This window comes from Dipodomys spectabilis, unplaced genomic scaffold (assembly GCF_019054845.1).
Source record: "Dipodomys spectabilis isolate Male_0828 unplaced genomic scaffold, ASM1905484v1 ptg000461l, whole genome shotgun sequence".
NCBI classification, from domain to species: Eukaryota; Metazoa; Chordata; class Mammalia; order Rodentia; family Heteromyidae; genus Dipodomys; species Dipodomys spectabilis.
Genome location: NW_024871138.1, coordinates 205,331 through 226,774, shown reverse-complemented (window position 1 = coordinate 226,774; position 21,444 = coordinate 205,331). Strand labels below are relative to the sequence as shown.

General features: G+C 49.6%; 1 protein-coding gene and 1 pseudogene across 5 annotated transcripts in view; both read right to left on the bottom strand.

Moving 5' to 3' along the window:
- Window positions 1-13,192, bottom strand: part of Rab11fip3 (RAB11 family interacting protein 3) — a 59,632-nt gene extending 46,440 nt beyond the window's left edge. For 2 of the 5 annotated variants that reach the window (XM_042668636.1, XM_042668637.1), the window contains exon 1: window positions 13,045-13,168. In XM_042668636.1, the coding sequence (XP_042524570.1) occupies window positions 13,045-13,089 (45 nt within the window). In that variant the 5' untranslated portion in view covers window positions 13,090-13,168. Of the gene's footprint in view, window positions 1-13,044 lie in introns of all 5 variants that reach the window. The other 3 variants (XM_042668638.1, XM_042668639.1, XM_042668632.1) reach the window with 3 other exon arrangements.
- Window positions 4,553-6,205, bottom strand: LOC122098147 (annotated as a pseudogene).
- Window positions 13,193-21,444: the final 8,252 nt, after the last annotated feature.

Genomic DNA, 21,444 nt, shown 5'->3' with positions numbered 1-21,444 from the left:
CAGAAAAAGCCAGAAGTGGTGCTGTGGCTCAAGTGGTAGAGCGCTAGCCTTGAGCTGAAGAGCTGAGGGACAGCGCCCAGGCCCAGAGTTCAGGCCCCATGACTGGCAAAAAAAAAAAAAATTTGTTCATTGAGATTAAGTGATTACATAAATTTCACAATACTGTGGGATAGTGATACTTAGCTAAAGCCACAAACCCTCCCTCATCTTGTTGGCAAAGGGGTCAGGTTTTACTTGCCCTCTTCTGGACAGAGCCTCCGTGAGGATCTCTGGTGGCTTACTGCTACATCCTTTGTGCCAGCAGCTCAGCAGAAAGGCAGCAGAGTATAGTTAGTTTTTGTTTTGATTTTTGTTGGTCCTGGGGTTTGAACTCAGGGCCTGGGCACTGTCCTGTGCTTTTTTGCTCAAAGCTAGCACTCTACCACTTTGAACCACAGCGCGACTTCTCATTATCTGGTGGTTAATTGGAGATAAAAAAGTCTTTCCTACATGGGCTGGCTTTGAACCACAATCCTCAGATCTCAGCCTCCTGAGTAGCTAGGATTACAGGCATGAGATACTGGTGCCTTGTTGTACTTAGTTTTAATGTAGTTTAAGATAATATGTTGTCAACATATCAACACCAGTATACCAACTTGTACAACATGATTTTAGTGGCTATTAGTTTTTTTAATATGTGAGTTTTAGCATTTGTTGTGGTTTTAGTTTGGGTTGTTTTGCTTTTTGAGACTTGGTCTTACTATACTGATCCAGGCTGGTCTAGAACTAAGCTAATATTACAAGAAGGTACTAGTATACTTTGCACAACTCTTGTTTCATCTTAAACTGAAAGCTAGGACTTGAAAAAAATTCATAACATTAGATGGGATTTTTATTTATTTATTTTTTTTGGGTCCGGTCGTGGGGCCTGAACTCTGGGCCTGGGCACTGTCCCTCAGCTCTTCAGCTCAAGGCTAGCGCTCTACCACTTGAGCCACAGCGCCACTTCCGGCTTTTTTCTTTTTGCTTATGTGGTGCTGAGGAATCGAACCCAGGGCCTTGAGCATGCAAGGCAAGTGCTCTACCACTGAGCCACCTTCCCAGCCCAGATGGGATTTTTATTTTATCCTTTATCTGTCTGTACTGAGACTTGAACTCAGGGCCTCATGCTCAGCTTTTCTTTTTTTTGTCAGTCGTGGGGCTTGAACTCTGGGCTTGGGCGCTGTCCCTGAGCTCTTCAGCTCAAGGCTAGTGCTCTACCACTTGAGCTACAACACTTCCAGTTTTCTGGTGGTTTATTGGAGAGAAGAGTTTCTCGGACTTTGCTCTCGGGCTGGCTTTGAACTGTGATCCTCAGATCTCAGCCTCCTGAGTAGCTAGGATTACAGGCATGAGCCACCGGCACCCGGCTTTCCTGTGTTATTTTTTAAATGTGCATTTATTTTCCAAGTTTCTTGTTGTTTTATAGAAAAGGTTCAATAGAAAAGGTTCTTGACTGAGAAGGTGGCTTAGTGGTATGGTAGAGTGCTTGCCTAGCATGCATGAAGGCCTGGGTTTGATTCCTCAGTACTACATACACAGAAAAAGCCAGAAGTAGTGCTGTGTCTCAGTGGTAGAGTAGTACCCTTGAGCAAAAGAAGCTCAGGGACATTGCCCAGGCCCTGAGCTCAAGCCCCAGGACTGGCAAAAAGAAAAATAAAAGAGAAAAGATTGATTCAAGCTTTATACGGCTTGATTCTCCCACTAGCAAAACATACCTGACCTTCCTCAGTAAGCATCACAACCCTGGCTCCTTAAAGGTGGCTTAGAAATTAAGGTACTGCCGGGGGCTCACACCTGTAATTCTAGCCACTTAAGAGGCTGCGATCTGAGGACTGCAGTTTGAAGTCAGACCAGGCAGAAAAGTCAGCTGAGGGAAGAAAAGTCCCTGAGAGATTCTTTTTTTTAGGGGGGGGGTCTGGTCGTGGGGCCTGAACTCTGGGCCTGGGCGCTGTCCCTCAGCTCTTCAGCTCAAGGCTAGTGCTCTACCACTTGAGCCACAGCGCCACTTCTGGCTTTTTTCTTTTTGCTTATGTGGTGCTGAGGAATGGAACCCAGGGCTACATGCATGCAAGGCAAGCACTCTACCACTGAGCCACCTTCCCAGCCCCCCCCTCCCCGAGAGACTCTTATCTCCAATTAATCACTCAAAAACCAGAAGTGGGGCTGTGGTTCAAAGTGGCAGAGTGCTAGCCTTGAACAAAAGAGCTCAAGGTCAGTGCTTAGGCCCTGAGTTCAAGCCTGACAACGGACAAAAAAAAAAAAATTAAGGCACCAAGGTTGGCGCTGGTGTCTCACACCTTTAATCCTAGCTACTCAGGAGGCTGAGATATGAGGATTATGAATCAAAGCCAGCCTGGGCATAAAAATCCATAAGACTCTTACCTCCAATCAGCCACCAGAAAACCAGAAGTAGAGCTGTGGCCTCAAAGTGGTAGAGCACTATCCTTGAGTGAAACAGTTCAGGGACATCACCCAGGCCCTGAGTTCAAGCCATACACCCAACCACAAAAGAAAAAAAATTAGCAAAAAGCTGAGCTACAGGTGTGGCTCAAGTAGAAGACTCAAATGTGCAACCAAGCTAAGCAAAAGTTCAAGGTCCTTAGCTCAAACCCCAGTACTGGGTGGGAGAGGCAGAGGAAAGGCTTTTATAAACAAATGAAGAAAATACAAGGGATAAGAAATATATGGGTAGAGGAAGAAAACAAACACTTGCAGAGGTGACTTCTGAATCTCAGGGGAGTGACACCAAGAAGAAAAGACCATCACCATTCTCCTTTGTTTAGAGGCCACCCGATGGAGCAGCAGGTGGAAGCTGAGCTCCTACTCACACAGGCCACAAGCTTTCCCTGAAACCCAAACAGACACCTAATAGCTTCTATAGATTACATCTCTGCCTTGGGGAAACACTGTCACCAACACAGAAAAGCAGTCATCTCTCGCTGACTCTTTGTTTGCTTCTTCCCACTGGAGTAGCCCACAAAAAAATACACAGACATCTGAGTCGCATGGTTGCCCACTGTCTTCCTGTGGTCAATTTTCAACTCCTATGAAATAATCACAACCTTCACCAGAATAAGAGGTCTCAAAGTCAAAGTGTGTGCCGCCACTCATAATGCTGCTAACTCGGTGCTAAAGATGCTTTACAAGGAGTCGGGACAGAGATACACTGCGGCAGAACCCAGCCCAGAAACCTCGACTGGAGTACAATGCTCTACAAATGCTATTCCTAGAGCTGACATATTTGTTCACCACACTTGCTTACAGATCAGCAACGAAGACCTCAATTCCTAGCTTAAAAATCCCAGTCACTCTCTTAGTCTGCAGGCCAGGTCACCCAGAGCAGCAGCCCCAGGTGAAGAACAAGAGGCGTTGAGTCCAACAGGTCTGGAATCAACACAGCCTCTCCTGCCAACTATCTTCCTGGTCTTTTCAGAGCTGCCCCCAAACAAGCCCCCTGGTCACTGAGACTCATAAAAGAGGTGCGTCCAACTCCATTCCATGTTGAAGCACTTCCATTTGAGGAAGAATAAAAGTTTATTTCAGAGCCAAGTTCAGTCTTACAGCTGGATTTTGCTCTCTCGCCTGATCCCACCACCACCAGAGTTTCCTCATAATGGTCCACAGTACACCAGGCTCCTAAAGTCAAGTCGATGATGTCCTCACAGGACTCAGGTGAGAAGTTCTGATTGGCACTACTGAAACAGAAACTTAAAGGTTACACACAGCACTTCTCTTAACAAGCCTACAGGTGGTTGAAGGCCTCTAGGCTTGGCAACTGCTGGCTTAAAAGGCTACGCAGAAGCCCAGGCCTGGGAAGACTTTGTTGCACAAAGGAGCCAATGGCCTTGATTAAATTTCTAGTTCCAGCCAAGCGCCAGTGGCATAGGCCTTTAATCCTAGCTATTCAGGAGGCTGAGACTGAGGATTAAGGTTTAAGGCCAAAGACCTGGAAGGAAAGACCATAAGACTCTTATCTCCAATTAACCACCAAAAAAAGCCAGCAGTGTAGCTGTGGCTCAACTGGCAAAGTGCCAGCCTTGAGCAAAAAAGCTGAGAGACAGTGTCCAGGCCCTGAGTTTAAGTTCCAGTATCAGCACATGTGCACAAGTGTGCACAAGTGCACACACACACACACCCCTGAAAGACAGTGGGCCCAGGGCTGATCACACACACCCCTGAAAGACAGTGGGCCCAGGGCTGATCTTTTGGTTTTGGAGAATGAAAAAGCACATCAAATGCATTCGAGATGCCGAGCCCAACAGTGCCAACTATACAACCAGACTTGACAGTGAAACCCTTTACTCTAGTCCTAAAACAGCAGCCTCAGAAGTGAGCTTCCTACACATCAAAGAATCTGCCTCTTCCAGGTGCTGGCGGCTGGCTAAGCTGTCATCCTAGCTACTCACGAGGCTGAGATCTGAGGATCACAGTTCAAAGCCAGCACAGGAGGCAGGTCCATAAGACTTTTTTTTTTTCCCCAATCGAATTCTTTTATTGATTGCATCATGGAAGTATCTGAAACTGGTCAGGATCTAGGAGTCTCCGAAGATGCGTTAACTTAGATCTTACTCATCAGCCTGTTGAACTGTTCCTTTTTCAGAAACATAGATACCATCCAAAAATTTTCTGATATCCTGTTTTAATTGTTGCTGCTTGGTGAATTAAGCAGCTGAGCTTGAGACAAGCTCTGCCATGTCCTTCAAGGATGGATTCATCTTTCCGGGCTTGAGAGACTGGACAACCAACACCCGTCCTCATCCCAACGCTTCGGATGCGCTTCTCACCCAACAAGTTCTGGATTTCAACTGGAGACGCATTCTCCTGAATAACAATGTTGATGGGGAAGTGAGCATACACAGACCTCATCTTGTAACGAAAGCCGAGAGTAACACCCTTGATCATGTTCTGTACGTGACTGCTGATAGTGTGCACACGGCCAGTTCCTTTATCAACCTGGAGCCTCTTCTTTTTCTTTCAAGGAGGCTGAGTTCTACGTTGAGGTGGGTGAGATCCCACGGCAGGGTTCCTCGGGGACCCTTCCCAATCACCATGCGTCCCTGCAGAGTGACTTCGACATTTGCTGCGATGTCAACAGTCTGATTGCTGAGAATAGTCTTTTTTTTTTTTTCGGGGTCTGGTCGTGGGGTCTGAACTCGGCCTGGGTGCTGTCCCTCAGCTCTTCAGCTCAAGGCTAGCACTCTACCACTTGAGCCACAGCGCCACTTCCGGCTTTTTTCTTTTTTCTTATGTGGTGCTGAGGAATCGAACCCAGGGCCTTGAGCATGCAAGGCAAGCGCTCTACCACTGAGCCACCTTCCCAGCCCGAAAATAGTCTTCATTCTCGCAGTAGATGGGGCAAAGAGAGCCCGTGAGATTCTTAACTCCAATTAACCACCAGAAAACCTGAAATGGCACTGTGGCTCAAGTAGTAGAGCACTTGCCTTGAGCTGAAGAGCTGAGGGATAGCGCCCAGGTCCAGAGTTCAAGCCCACAATCAAACAAAAAAAAAAAAAAAGAAGTGAGCTTCCTACCCATCAAAGACTGTGCCTCTCCTGAATTCTTCTAGGAAAGAAAGATGCACCCTTAAATAGAGGAGACAACAGCAGACAGCCTGGCAGCCAAGTAGTTGGATCTCTTCTCTTTCTGCCAAAAGAAAATCCCTTTGGAAATGGAGGTACCAGCTGGCAGGGCCTAGGGCAACACCCATCACAATACCACTTACTACGGGAGGGACAAAGGGAACAGAAAGGTGACACCTAGGCTTGAGACCACTGGTGCTGGGTGGTAAATCGGAGCTCAAGGCAGCAAACTGGCTTCTCCCTCTGCTTTCTACTTTTTGTAGAAAGTAGTCTGTCCCAGAGCTTTTATAGCTATTTGCAGAGAATCTTTCATAAAAAGAAAAAAAAACACAGACTTACTGTCCAGAAACACTGTAAGCACTTTCCAATTTCTTTATCTATGAACTTACAAGGTCATGTAATAGGTAATTTACCAATGATACAATCACATGACTGTGACAGATGTTTCTGTAGCATGCCTGTCTTTAGAAAAATTGAAGATAATGTTAGGTTTTTGTTGTTGGTGGTGGTGGTGATGTACGTGTGTGCCAGTCCTAGGTCTTGAACTCCAGGACCAGGCGCTGTACCTGAGCATCCTCTCCGGGTTGCTGCTCACTCTCTCCCATCCAGCAGCCTTGGCCATGCTTACAATTCCTAACAAGTTCCCCCCCAAAAAATAAAATAAAAAAAAATAAATAATGCTATTGCTGCTGCTACTACTGTCTGCTCTATTCCCTCTAGTCTTCTCCAAACTGAATCTTCTTTTCAAACCCTACATCTTATTACTGCCTTCTCTACTTAAAACTCTGATGTATTCCAATTGCTTTGGGAATAGACTCAGCCCTGGTGGAGCTGTGCCTCCTCTAGGGTCACTGTCCTAGGTCCTCCATGGAGACCTCTAGCCATACAGCCTCTCAAGGGTGGGCTGCCCCTCCAGAGATTCTTCCCTTCTCACCCTTTACCTTATTAATGCTACTTAGCTACCGCTGTTCAGACATCACCTTCAAAAAGAAAAAAAGGGCTTCCCTAAAGGGAACTCTCCAAAGCAAGCCAAGTTCCATTACCCAACCTCACAACGGGCTCTTCTTTCCTTCCTAGTATTTTTAGCAGTCTACAATACTGAAATACCTGTTCACTGTCTTAAAAACAAGAAATAGATAGTCCTGCTCATTCTATCCTCCCCGCTAGGACACTGCCTGGAATATCAAAATGCTAAGCTGACATTAAAAATTCTGATCAAGACAGGTACCCGTGGCTCACGCCTGTAATCCTAGCTACTCAGGAGGCTGAGATCTGAGGATCGTGGTTCCAAGCCAGCTGGGGCTTGACTATTATCTCCAATTAACCAATAGAACACGAAAAGGAGAGCTGTGACTTAAAGTGGCAGAGTACTAGCCTTGAGCAAAAGAGCTCAGGGACAGTGCCCAGGCCCTTAGTTCAACCCCCACAACCAAAAAATAAAATTCTGAGCAAGCACCAGGGGCTAGTGGCTCACGCCTATAATCCTAGCTTCTTAGAAGGCTGAGCTCTGAGGATCCCAGTTCAAAGCCAGCCCAGGCAGGAAAGTCTGTGAGATGCTTATCTCCAATTAACCACCAAAAAGCTGTAAGCAGAGCTGTGACTCAAGTAGTAGAGCACCAGCCCTGAGCAAAAAAGCTCAGGGACAGCACCCAGGCTGAGTTCAAATCCCAAGACACACACATGACCCTGAAGCAACTAAAGATATCCCTAGGAACTGCCAACTCACAGTAGAAGTGCAGTAATTAAAAGCAGAAGATCCTTGTAAATATCTGTATTCCCTTCCATGGCAGACTTTAGTGCTATAGAGCATTGGCCATGCCTACTGGGGCCGTGACTGAGGGCACTCAAAGCACTACATCAGTAGCTGTTAGGAAGTAAGTGCTTACATGACTGAAACAAAACACACACACACACACACACACACACACACACACAGACACACACACACACACACACACACACACACACACACAGGCTTGCTTTATCATTATAACTGAGTGTTTTCAAAAGCAAATGAAAAGGAGACCAATCCTTCTCAAAACTCAATTAATTTCCAACCTCTATCTTTGTGGTGATAGGTCTGTGGTGACTGCAGAGCCTCAATCTTCCGAAAGTTATTAGAGATACTTGACCACCACTACCACCCTGCCCCAAGCCCATGCCTACTGTCTGGGCATAGCTAATTACAAATTTGTTTCGAGAACCACCCAGGCACTGGTGACTCACTGTAATCCTACTTACTCCAAAAGGCTGAGATCTAACAATCAAGGTTCAAAGTCAGCTTGGGAAGACAAAGACAAGAGACTCTAAGTAGTCAATTAATGGAGTTGTGGCTCAAATGATAGAGTGCCAGCCTTGAGTAAAAAAACCTAAGGGAGAACTCAAAGCTCTGAGTTCAAGCCCCAGTACTGGCACACACACATACACATATATACATGTAAGACCAGAAATCTTCAGTCTGGCTGGTTCTTCCTTTCCTGTGACCATTACAATGGCATACATGATACTACCCCTGATCTGCCACTCATGAGGTAATGAGAACCACACACCATCACGATGCTGGCACTGTGAAAGAAAGGACACAATGGCCCTCTGTATTATAAATGGGAGCTGCTCCTATTAAAAATTCAGATAATCCACTTAAATAATTTAAAATGCTACCTTCATAAACAGGTAACATAAAAGATACTAGCAAGCTACCTTTTAAAATCACACAAAGATCAGCTGAGCAGAATGGCTTACTCCTATAATCCTAGCTACTCAAGAGGTTGAGAGCCAAGGATCGAGATTGGAAGCCATGAAAGTCCTTGAGACTTTTTCCTCAAATTAACCACCAAAAAGCTGGAATGGAGCTGTGGCTTAACTGGTAGAACACTAGCTGGAGCACAAAAGCTCAAAATTGGCAGAAAGATTTTTATTTCCAATTAACCACTAAAATTCTGGAAGTGAAGCTATGTTCAAGTAGTACAGCACAAACCTTGAGCTGAAAAAGTTCAGGGACAGAGCCCAGGCCCTAACTTCTAACTTCAAGCCCTAGTACTGCATAAAAATAAAGATTTTAAAAATTAAAGTTAAAAATCTGACAAAAGTGAAGATAATCTAGTTCCTATCACCATAACAGTAATATGACTGATCTGTAATGTAATCAGGATGTTGAAATCTCAAGCTGGAAAGAAGAAAATCCTATAGTCTCCCCCGCTGTTAAGGATATACGCGAGACCATTTACAGATGAAATGATATAATGTCAAAAATCTGCTTTACAGAGGCCCCAGGTTTGACTGGATATGCCTACAATCCTACCACCTGGACGGGTGAGACGAGACTGTAAGACTGGAATATGTGAGTAATACTTAAGCCTAGCTACACAGTTAAGACCGTGCTTCAAAATAAATAAATAAAATTAATTAATTAAAAAAAGAGAAGGCTGGGAAGGTGGCTCGGTGGTAGAGTGCTTGCCTAGCATGCATGAAGCCCTGGGTTCCATTCCTCAGCACCACATACACAGAAAAGGCCGTCAGTGGCTCAAGTGGTAGAATGCTAGCCTTGAGCCAAAGCAGCTCAGGAACAGTGGTGCCCAGGCCCTGAGTTCAAGCTCCAGGACTGGCAAAATAATAAGAAGATAAATAAACTGGGCACTGGAAACTCACACTTGTAATCCTAGCTACTCAAGAGGCTGAGATCTGAGGATCATGGGTTCAAAGCCAGCCCAGGCAGGAAAGTCCTTGAGACTCCTCCTCCAAGTGATAAAAGTGCTAAGCATGAGCAAAAAAGCTCAGGGACACCATCTAGACCCTGAGTTCAAGTCCCAGAACCAGCACAAAATGTTTTTGGTGCTGGTGTGTCAGGTCTATAATCCTAGTTACTATGTAGGCTGAGATCTGGAGAATTGAGATTTAAAGCCAACCCAAGCAGAAAAGTTTTCAGAACTCCATCTCTAATTAACCAGCAAAAAGCCAACTGAAGATGCGACTCAAGTAGTGGAGCACCAGCCTTGAGCAAGAAAGCTGAGCGTATTAGGCCCTAAGTTCAAGCACTGGCAAAGTTCCAAAATGTTTACCTCTCAATACTCCACTATTAGCAAATATTTATTGCCTTTGCTTCTCCAAAATGTATTCTGACACGGAACTGGAAAACAACAAGCCTGAGTCATAATAAAGACTACCAAAGCTTACACAGACTTAACAACCAACCTTTCATTATCCCTTAAATTACCTACTCCAAAATAGTAACTAAGACAGCTCAAAGAAATCAAAAGCTCTCCTCCACAGTCCCAGAAAGCTAGTCCAAGCCAGCTACGTAACACTGCTTTTTCCTAAGGACAGGCAAGAACCATGACCCAGGAGATTACCCTCCACTCTCCATCTCCAGCCCCCTCTAGTCCTGAGTCATCTAGGCCTCTCCCCAATTCTACCAGCAGCTGTCAGAGCAAAGAAGTCTAACCCATTTCTACTTTGTAATTACAAGAACACTTAGCCCAAATAGCAGTCCAAAAGTTTTTCCCACCATAATCAACTGGAGATTATGACAAAAGATGTTTCTCAAATTAATAGTTTGTTTTTTGTTTTGCGCCAGTCTTGGAGTTTGAACTCAGGAACTGGGCGCTGTCCCAGAGCTTCTTTTGCTCAAGGCTAGTACTCCACCACTTGAGCCACAGCACCACTTCTGGCTTTTTCTGCTTATGTGGTACTGAGGAATGGAAATCAGGGCTTCATGTGTGCTAGGCAAGCACTCTACCAGTAGGCCACATTCCTAGCTCACTTCCGGCTTTTTCTGAGTAGTTTATTGGAGATAAGAGTCTCATGGAGTTTTCTGCCCAGGCTGGCTTCGAACTGCAATCCCCAGATCTCAGACTCCTGAGTAGCTAAGGTAACAGGTGTGAGGCATGATGCCGGCTAAATGAAAAGAATTTTTAAGTTGAAACCTGGCAGATATATTCTGAGCAACAACACCTACAGTCTTCTATAGATGAAGAGCCAAGCACCTAGATTTCTGTTTTAGATATGTAGGGCATTTGGAAAGCTATTTGACCTTTCTGAGTTTCCAACTCCTTAACTGTAAATGGAGATTAATCCTGTAAGCCTAGTTACAGATAGAACAGGGGCAATGATCAATGAAAGTATAATGAGCAGAATCAGGTGATGATAAAGAAAAACAAATGCAGTACTGGCCTGACAGGTCCGACAAGGGTAAGGAGACACTTCTAAGTTTGAAAACATATAGTAAAGGACCACCAAGGACCCTCAAGTCAAGCACCAGTGGCTAATGCCTATAATCCTAGCGACTCCAGAGGCTGAGATCTGAGAATCTTGGTTCAAAACCAGCCTGTACAGAAAAATCCAATAGACTTTTACCTCCAATTAACCAATAAAAAGCCAGACTGGCTAGGTGCCAGGGGCTACCCTGGAGGCTGAGATCTGAGGATTATGGTTTGAAGCCAGCCTGGGCAAGAAATATCCATGAGACTTGTTTTTTTGTTTGGGTTTTTTTGGGGTCCGGTTGTGGGGCCTGAACTCTGGGCCTGGGTGCTGTCCCTCAGCTCTTCAGCTCAAGGCTAGCGCTCTACCACTTGAGCCATGGAGCCACTTCTGGCTTTTTTCTTTTTGCTTATGTGGTACTGAGGAATCGAACCCAGGGCCTCAGGCATGCAAGGCAAGCGCTCTACCACTGAGCCACCTTCCCAGCCCCCATGAGACTTCTTATCTCCAATAAACTACTCAGAAAAAAGCTGGAAGTGGTGCCATGGCTCCAAGTGGTAGAGTGCTACCCTTGAGCAAAAGAAGCTCAGGGATACCATACAGGCCCAGAGTTTAAGCTCCAGGAGGCAGGGAGGTTCCTAAAAAAAACTAAACACCTGTGTGCTGGGGCTCCAAGTGATAGAGGGCTAGCCTTGAGTGAAAGAGCTCGGGACAGCACCCAGACCCTGTTCAAGCCCCCAACTGATAAAACAAAAAACCTGAATCTGTAGTCTAGGGAGCTGCAAGCACCTGTACATCCTCTTGGACATAAATTCCAGGGAGCCTTCAGTGCTTAGAACCCAACTGCTCAAGGTGTTAAACACTCAGTACATGGGTCTGTTTACTGCAGCACTGTTCACAATAGCCAAGATATGGAAACAACCTAGATGTCCCACCACAGACGAATGGATCCAAAAATTGTGGTATCTATACACAGTGGAATATTACGCAGCCATTAGAAATGGCAAAATAATGGCATTGCAGGGAAATGGATGGAGCTAGAAGAAATGTTGAGTGAGGTAAGCCAAGAGCAAAGAGACAAACGGTACATGGTCTCCCTGATAAGTAGATGTTAAATCCAAAATACTAGGTGATGTGACAAAATTAACAGGACTTAAGAAACAAAGGACTTCTACTCATCTGGTCGAATCACTACTAAATAACCCCATGCTGCTGATCACATGTATGGTATATATGTGCACACCGGAGGGAAACCGGGAAGACGACACCGAACTAGAGGGAATCAGGGAAAACATACAACAGCGGGACCCATCGGCTGCACTGGACATTGACCAAAATGACCTAAGCAACTCAACGGCAGTGATGGAAGGGAGGGAACAAGTGGGAAAGAGGGAACAGCTGATGCTATGCAAAACAAAAGAAATGTACACATCACCCAATGTGGAAAAAATAACTATTGCAAAGCTCATAGAATTCATAAATGTTATAGACCATGATAGACAATTTGCTCCAGGAAAGTTAGAATGTGTTTGTGACTTTAACTGAGCATCACTATCCCACAATACTATTAAATTTGGGAAACTATGTAACCAAAAAAAAGAATACATAGCAAAAAAAAAAAAAAAAGGTACATGGGTCCTGTGAGAGTTCTTGAAGTCCTGACATTATAACTAGCAGTATGTCGTTTTACCTCATTCTCTTCTTTCTTTTTTCTATTTTGCCAAAATAGAAACTTGCAGTTCGCCTGCCTGGGCCTCCTCAGTACTGGGAACCACAGGCATTTCCCCCAGCTTAATTCTTAAAGTCCTCTTGCCTCAAACATGCCCATGTACTTGAACACCCACTTAACAAATGTGTGTATGTGTGAAAAATGAATAGCAAATGAAAATGAGCAGATCAGCACGTCAGGGATTCCCTGCTGCTAAGTAACTGGCTTTTATTTATTTTAAATAAATTATCTGACAGTGCACCTTGCAACGTGTGTGCTGTCGGTGACGCCCAGACCCACACACAGGCCGCCGTCACCTCCGCCTGAGCTGTGAGCCCGGGGCCAGGCCCCCGCAGCCCCGCTGCCGGTCGCAGGTGCGAACCGGGACCTCCGCAAGCGGGATCCGGCACCACCCATGCCAGGCCGGCACCGCCGGGGGCAGTGCTCAGGCCCGGCGCCTCCGGCCTGCGGCGGGCGCGGCCCGCGGGAAGGACGCGCCCGGCCCCGGCGGAGGGGCGCCCGCCCGCCGCCCGCCGTCACCTGCTCCGCCCCGTAGACGGTGGCGAACTGGATGAAGTCCTCCATGCGGACGAAGCCGTCCCCATCTCGGTCCAGGGCGTCGAACACCGCGCGCAGGCGAGCGCCGTCCTCCGGGCCCGCGGCCGGCCCGCGGCCCGGCGGCGAGGGCGGGCGGGCGCTCCCGCACGGCGCGCCCGGGGCCCCGGAGCGCGGCCCGGCCGCGGGCCCGCCGCACGGCGCGTCCCGCTCCCCCGGCCGGCGGCGCGGCGCGGCAGGGTCGGGCTCCCCGGGCCAGCGCAGCAGCCCAACCGGGTCCTCCGGCCAGGCGGGCGGCGCGGCGGGCTCCGCGGGCTCCCCCGGCCGGCGGCGCGGCGCGGCGGGCGTCTCGAGGTCTGCGGCCGCAGGCTGGGCCCCGGGCGCCGGCTCGCCGCGGCCCGACGGGGAGTCCGGCGGGCCCGGCTCCATGCTCCGGCGCCGGCCGAGCTAGGGGGACGGCGGGCGGCGCGGGCGGCAGACAAAGGCGCTCAGGGCGCGGCGGCGGGCGCGGGCATCCCCGCGGCGGCGCGGGCGGGCGCGCGCGGGGCGCCCGGGCTGCTCGGGCTGGCGCTCGGGCCCTGCTCCGCCCTCGCCCATCTTTGCGCCACGCTTCAGCGGCCCCCGGCCCGGCGGCGCGGCGGGCGCGGGCCCATGGCAGCGGCGCGGCCCGGGGCGGGCGAAGGCCGGGGGAGCGAGCGGCGGGAGCCGGGCCAGCGGGCGAGGGCGACACCGGAGCTCCGGCGCTGAGGGACCGAGCGAGGGTCGCAGGCGCGGGCCGGCCCTTCGCCGCGTCTGACGTCACCGCGCCGCGCCGCCGCAGGCCACGCCCCCTCGGGCTGCTATAACAGCCGGCGCCGGCGTCGCGCGCCGCGGCCGGAGCGGAGCGTCTGCGGGGACGCCGAGGCCTCGCGCCGGGCACGTCCGCGCCCCGGGCTCGGCGCGTGTGCCGGACCCCGAGGCCCCGCGCCGGGCACGTCCGCGCCCCGGGCTCGGCGCGTGTGCCGGACCCCGAGGCCCCGCGCCGGGCACGTCCGCGCCCCGGGCTCGGCGCGTGTGCCGGACCCCGAGGCCCCGCGCCGGGCACGTCCGCGCCCCGGGCTCGGCGCGTGTGCCGGGACGCCGAGGCCCCGCGCCGGGCACGTCCGCGCCCCGGGTTCGGCGCGTGTGCCGGGACGCCGAGGCCCCGCGCCGGGCTCGGCGCGGACCGGCCGGCTGCAGCTGGGCGTGCAGGAAGCTCCCCGCACCCGCGTCCCCCAGGCCGAGTCTCGGTGAGGAGGAGCCCGCGGGGCCGGGGCCAGCCTGGGGCGGCGGGCGGCCTCGCCTCGCGCCCCTCGCCCGCCTGGCTTGCAGGGCCGGCCCCGGGGAGCCGGGCGGCGGCGCAGGACGGCCGGACGCTTCTGGCCACGCTGGGCGTCAGCCCCTCCCGCCGCCGCCTCCTTGCGCCGTCCTTGCGTGCTGATCCAGTCTGGCTTCGAACCAGGATCCTCGCATCTCAGCCTGTGAGGATTTCGAGCCTGGCTACAGAGGCTTACATTCGACTAAATAAGTAAAAATGTGAGCAAACCAGTTCGGCCTCCGTCCGCGGGCGGCTCACGCCTGTCAGCTACTCTGGAGGCCGCGATCGGAGGATCACGGTTCAAAGCCATCCCGGGCAGGGAAGTCCTGGAGAGACTCCTCTCCAATTAACTACTCAAAACCATAGGTGGTACTGGCTCAAAGTAGAGACCCTGTTTAGGCCCCGAGTTCCAGCCCCACAACAGACCAAAAAAAAAAAAAAAAAGGTTAAGGCCAGCCTGGGCTAAGTAGCAAGACTCTCACTCGAAGTATATATGGGCTAGGAAGGTGGCTCAGTGGTAGAGCGCTTGCCTTGCATGCCTGTGGCCCTGGGTTCGATTCCTCAGCACCACATAAGCAAAAAGAAAAAAGCCGGAAGTGGCGCTGTGGCTCAAGTGGTAGAGTGCTAGCCTTGAGCTGAAGAGCTGAGGGACAGCGCCCAGGCCCAGAGTTCAGGCCCCATGACTGACAAAAAAAAATAAAATATATATGCAAACTCACCTATAGTGACAGAAGATAGACCACAGGTCACTGGGGTTGCAGGAGGGGAGAGGGTGGGATTTGCTGGGCAGGAGGAAGTCCTTGGCAGTTACCAGTACAGTCACAAGACTGACCATGTGAAGGATTCAGGGACCCTGACATAAGACAATTCATCACATTATATAAAGAATACAACTTACCACAGATCAGTCCTGTCTCCTCTGTAAACAAACACTGCCAAATACTTACATTTACAGTTTGGAAAACTAGATTTGGTGTTCAACAAGTAAACTGAGCAAGAAGCCAATTTTAGGTCCAGATCACACACCCAGCAGCCTCGTGTAGTCAGGGGCATAGAGCTTGTCTAGTATTTACTGATATTTTATTCAGTGGGAAGGATTTTGTTCTCACCTTCAAATTTGGTAAAGAACATTTCTCAGAGTAAAAATAGAGCATGAGTTTGTAAGGCACAGTTTAATTCTTCCTGACTCAGCCCCAGGTTTGGATGATTTTCTTATTTTAACATCTCACACTGAGCGCAAGCTGGCACCTACTTCCTATCTCCCTACAATGACAGAGTGTCTCCAGCACCCACATTCCACGCCCACCACGCCTCCTGTGGCCGTACACAGCCTGAGGCTGGTGAAGGGGCCCACAGGAGAGATGTTAGTACACCAGTCTCCTCTTCTTAGCATGTACAGTTCATGTCGCCATCCTCTTCTTTGTCCAAATCATAGGACGTGTGGCAGGCTTCAAAGTTAATTCTTTTTCTTTTGTGCCAGTCTTGGGGCTTGAACTCAGGGCCTGGGCACTGTTTCTAAGGTTTTTTTTCTCAAGGCTAGTGCTCTACCACTTGACTCACAGCTAGCTCGGCTTGTTAGGCATGAGCCACAGGTACCCAGCTGATTTTTATTTTTAAAATTTTTATTGTCAAGATGATGTACAGAGGGGTTACAATTACAGTAAAGTAGTGATCACATTTCTTTTTTTTTTTTTGTGGTCTGGTCGTGGGGCCTGAACTCTGGGCCTGAGCACTGTCCCTCAGCTCTTCAGGTCAAGGCTAGTGCTCTACCACTTGAGCCACAGCACCACTTCTGGCTTTTTCTGCTTATGTGGTGCTAAGGAATTGAACCCAGGGCCTCAGGCATGCAAGGCAAGAGCTCCACCACTGAGCCAACTTCCCAGCCCCGTGATTACATTTCTTGTCTAACCTGTTACCCCTTCTCTCATTTTTCTCCCTTTCCCTCCCCATCTCTCCTTCCCTCAGGTTGTACAGATCATTTCCAACACATTGAGTATCCAGCTTATTTTATTGTGTGTGTTGGTACTGGCACTTGAACTCAAGGCCTCACATTCTTGCTTTTTTACTCAAGACTGGTACTCTATCTCTTGAGCTACATCTCCACTTTCAGATTTTTGCTGGTTAATTGAAGTCAGATTTGTCTGCCCTGGCTGGCTTGGAACTGTGATCCTCAGCTCTCAGCCTCCTGAGTAGCTAGGATGACAGGTGTGAGCCACCAGCGCCCAGCTAATCTTTTTTTATTTTTATTTTTTTTTTAGTCCGGTCGTGGGGCCTGAACTCTGGGCCTGGGCGCTGTCCTTCAGCTCTTCAGCTCAAGGCTAACGCTCTACCCCTTGAGTCACAGTGCCACTTCCAGCTTTTTTCTTTTTGCTTATGTGGTGCTAAGGAATCGAACCCAGGGCCTCAGAGGCATGCAAGGCAAGCGCTCTACCACTGAGCCATCTTCCCAGCCCCCAGCTAATCTTTTTATTTCTGCCATCTCACATTTCCCATTGTCTCTTGGGAATACAGGACATACACACACATTTGCTATACCTCCATCCAACTATAGTGACTGGCTCATGTGAAGCAGGGTCCAGAGGGGGTGGTCTGTGAACAGTTTTCCAGAAAACTCCCCTCTCCAAGCCACAGCTGCAGTGAATACTGCTCCATCAACAAGATCTCCTGACAATGAGTTCACTGAACTAGAGCCAGACACCTGACCCAAACGACGAATGCACACCTTTCCTTGGGAGTGGAACGTGAGACAGGAACACTATCTCTACAGGGCCAGGGCGTGGCCTGCCCGGGTGGCAGCGGAACTGGAGTGACCCTGAAGGCTCAGAGGACTCAGGCTGTGTAGGACCTAGGGTCCTCCCCAAACACTCCTCCAGGGATGTATAGGGCAGGACTCCTACCCAATATGTCCCAAAAAAACATCCTAGTAGCCACTTGTATCCCAGAGCTGGGGGAAGTGCCCCCGTGGCCCAGTGCAGCCTGGGAATTCCTCACCTGAAGTCCACCTGTCCCCTGTCCCAGAAGGATGGTCCTACCCCCTGCATGTGCCCAGCCTTGGCACAGAGCCAGAGCAGACAAGATGCTGCTCACCCCTGCCTAGACGTATGCCTAGACACACATTCCAGGGCTTGACCGCCGCAGGGCTGGCTTGCTCTGTCCTGCAGGATAAGGACAAACCGATGCAGAGGACAGAGAACTGAGGAATATCTGCTGGCCTCAAAATATCACAGCTCATCAGGCTCTCCAGGTCTCATGCTGTCACACCCCCCTGCTTCCACTCGGTCATTGGCTTGTGTGGTCACAGGCAGACAGACAACGGGAAGCAGTGGCCACTGGGAACCCCGACAAACCTCCCCAGCCCACAGGTCTGCCCCTTCGCTGCGGGTTCCCATACTTGATGCAGGCACTGCCTTCTTGGTAGGGGAACAGGTGAGGTCACCCTCAGCCTGACTCCTAGGAGCCAGCGACTTGGACCACACAGCTCTCCAAGCTGGGAAGGCCAGATGGACACCAAGCCTGGGAAAACCCAGTGGGGTTCTGGCAGGTGGCAAGTGGGCATTGGCACCAGGGCTGGTAGGGAAGCATACCAGAGTCAGGCTGCTCCAGGTTACCATGGCAACAGAAGTCAGCCAAGTTAGCACTTGTGGGTTTTTGGGGGTTTTTTTGGTGGGGGGAGGGGAGTGCCATTTTAAGGTTAGCTTTCTATATAGACAAAAATGATCACACCCAGATGCTGTGGCATCCCAAAGATCACCTGTGTGGCTCTCATCGGAGTAAATAAGTTGAGATTTGTTTACTGTTTTCATTCAACAAACACAGCATGCAATGTGCATCTGGGCCAAGTAGGGTTGTATATACCTGTAATCTCAGTTACGCCATAAGTGGAGATGGGACAATTGTGATTCTAGGCCATCCAGGCAATAATAATAATTTTAAAAAAATTATCAAGATTCTATCTCAAAAGACAAGCTGGCTGCCAGGCACCAGTGGCTCACACCTGTCATCCTAGCTACTCAGGAGGCTGAGATCTGAGGATCGTGGTTCAAAGCCAGCCTGGGCAGGGAAGCCTGTGAGATTCTTATCTCCAATTAACCACTAGAAAACCAGCAGTGGTGTTGTAGCTCGCCTTGAGCTGAAGAGCTGAGGGATAGCACCCAGGCCCAGAGTTTAAGCCCCATGACTGAGGGGGAGGGGGGGGAAGCTGGCTGATTTGTTGAATTGAAACCCCTTTCTCCAACTATTTAAAGGTACATTTGTGTGTTTTTTTTTAATGAGCCATGGCTAGGAGCTGGTGGCTCACACTCCAGAGTAGCTAGGATTATTCAGGAGGCTGAGATCTGAGGATAATGGTTCAAAGCCAACCCATGCAAGAAAGTCCATGAAACTCTTACTTACTTGCAATTAACCACTAGAAAACCAGAAGTGTTGGGGCCTGGGAATGTGGCTCAGTGGTAGAGTGCTTGCCTAGCATGCATAAAAAGCCCTGGGTTCAATACCTCAGTACCACTTACACAGAAAAATCCAGAAGTGGTGCTGTGGCTCAAGTGGTAGAGTGCTACCTTGAGTCAAAGAAGCTAAGGGACAGTACCCAGGCCCTGTGTTCAAGCTCCATGACTACCAAAACAGAAAACCAGAAGTGGCACTGTGGCTCGAAGGGGTAGAATGCTAGGCTTGAGCAAAAGGAGCCTCAGGGACAGTGCCCTGGTCCTGAGTTCAAGCCTCACAACTGACAAAAAAAAAAAAAATTGAGCCAGGTGCTGGTGGATCATGACTATAATCGTAGCTACTCAGGAAGCTGTGATCTGAGGATCTCGATTTTCAGGGACAGTGCACAGACCTTGAGTTCAAGCCCTAGGACTGGCATAAAAAAAACAAAGAAAAAGGTACAGTGATAGAAGGGGTGAGGTTGATGAGAAACAATGTGTGCATGCTTAAGAATATCACGAAAAGGGCTGGGCAGGAGGCTCAGGGGTGGAGCGCTTGCCTTGCATGCATGAGGCCCTGGGTTCCATTCCTCAGCACCACATAAGCAGAAAAAGCTGGAAGTGGCACTGTGGCTCAAGTGGTAGAGCACTAGCCTTGAGCTGAGGGACAGCGCCCAGGCCCAGAGTTCAGGCCCCACAACCGACAAAAAAAAAATATATATATCACAAAGAAACACATCTGTGTACAACTAATGTATATACATGGGGAAAGAACATTGAGCTAGGGATGCGGCTCAGCGGTAGTGCTTGCCTAGCATGCCTAGAGTCCTCGGTTTGGTTTGATCCCGAGCCACACTCCACAGAGGGGAAGAGCAGAGAGACAATAATAATTTAGTGAATAAGAAATACATCCATGCATAACTAATGTATGCTATTGTTTTGTTTTTTGTCGGTTGTGGGACTTGAACTCTGGGCCTGGGCGCTGTCCCTCAGCTCTTCAGCTCAAGGCGAGCACTCTACCACTTGAGCTACAGAGCCACTTCCGGTTTTCTGGTGGTTTATTGGAGATAAGAGTCTCACAGTCTCTCCTGCCCGGGCTGGCTTTGAACCGCGATCTTCAGATCTCAGCCTCCTGAGTAGCTAGGATTACAGACGTGAGCCACCAGCGCCCGGCTACTAATGTATGCTATTAAAAACTAATATTTTTAAGCCAGGCATCAGTGTCCTAGCTATTCAGGAGGCTGAGGATGAGGATCGCCATTCAAAGCCAGCCTGGGCAGAAAAGTCCCTGAGACTCTTTTTTTTTTTTTTGGGTCCGGTCCTGGGGCCTGAACTTTGGGCCTGGGCGCTGTCCCTCAGCTCTTCAGCTCAAGGCTAGCACTCTACCACTTGAGCCACAGCGCCACTTCCGGCTTTTTTCTTATGTGGTGCTGAGGAATCCAACCCAGGGCCTTGAGCATGCAAGGCAAGTGCTCTACCACTGAGCCACCTTCCCAGCCCCATCTTCTTCTTTTTTTTTTTTTTGGTTCTGGTTGTGGTTCCTGAACTCTGGGCCTGGGCGCTGTCCCTCAGCTCTTCAGCTCAAGGATTGCGCTCTACCACTTGAGCCACAGTGCCACTTCCGGCTTTTTTCTTTTTGCTTATGTGGTACTAAGGAATCCAACCCAGGGCCTCATGCATGCAAGGCAAGCACTCTACCACTGAGCTACCTTCCCAGCCCCTCCCCGAGACTCTTATCTCCAATGAAACACCAGAAAACCAGAAGTGGTGCTGTGGCTCAAGAGGTAGAGTGCTCGCCTTGAGCTGAAGAGCACTGGGACAGCGCCCAGGCCCAAAGTTCAAGCCCCATGACTGACAAAAAAAAAAAAAAAATTTCAGCAGCTTTCCTACCTGAGCTGGCTTTCAACCTTGATCCTCAGATCTTAGCCTCCTGAGTAGCTAGGACTACAGGCATGAGCCACTGGCTTTTGGTTCAGTTTTTGTCAGTCTTAGGGCTTAAGCTGTGGGCCTGGGCACTGTCCCTAAGCTCTTTTGCTTAGAGCTAGTGCTCTAGCACTTTAAAGCACAGCGCCACTTCCAGTTTTCTGGAGGTTAATTGGAGATAAGAGTTTCTTGAACATTTGCATTAGAACTTTTATTTATTTTTTGTTGGTCGTGAGGCTTGAACTCGGCCTGGGTGCTGTCCCTCAGCTCTTCAGCTCAAGACAAGTGCTCTAACACTTGGGCTACAGCACCACTTCCTGTTTTCTAGTGATTATTGGAAATAGGAGTCTCACATACATTCTTGCCCGGGCTGGCTTTGAACCTCGATCCTCAGATCTCAGCTTCCTGATTAGGTAGGATTACAGGCATGAGCCACTGGCACCCAGCTGAATTAGAACTTTTTTTTTTTTTTTTTTGGAAGGTCGTGGGACTTGAACTCTGGGCCTGGGCGCTGTCCCTCAGCTCTTCAGCTCAAGGCGAGCGCTCTACCACTTGAGCTACAGCGCCACTTCCGGTTTTCTGGTGGTTTATTGGAGATAGGAGTCTCACGGTCTCTCCTGCCCGGGCTGGCTTTGAACCGCGATCCTCAGATCTCAGCCTCCTGAGTAGCTAGGATTACAGCCGTGAGCCACCAGTGCCCGGCTC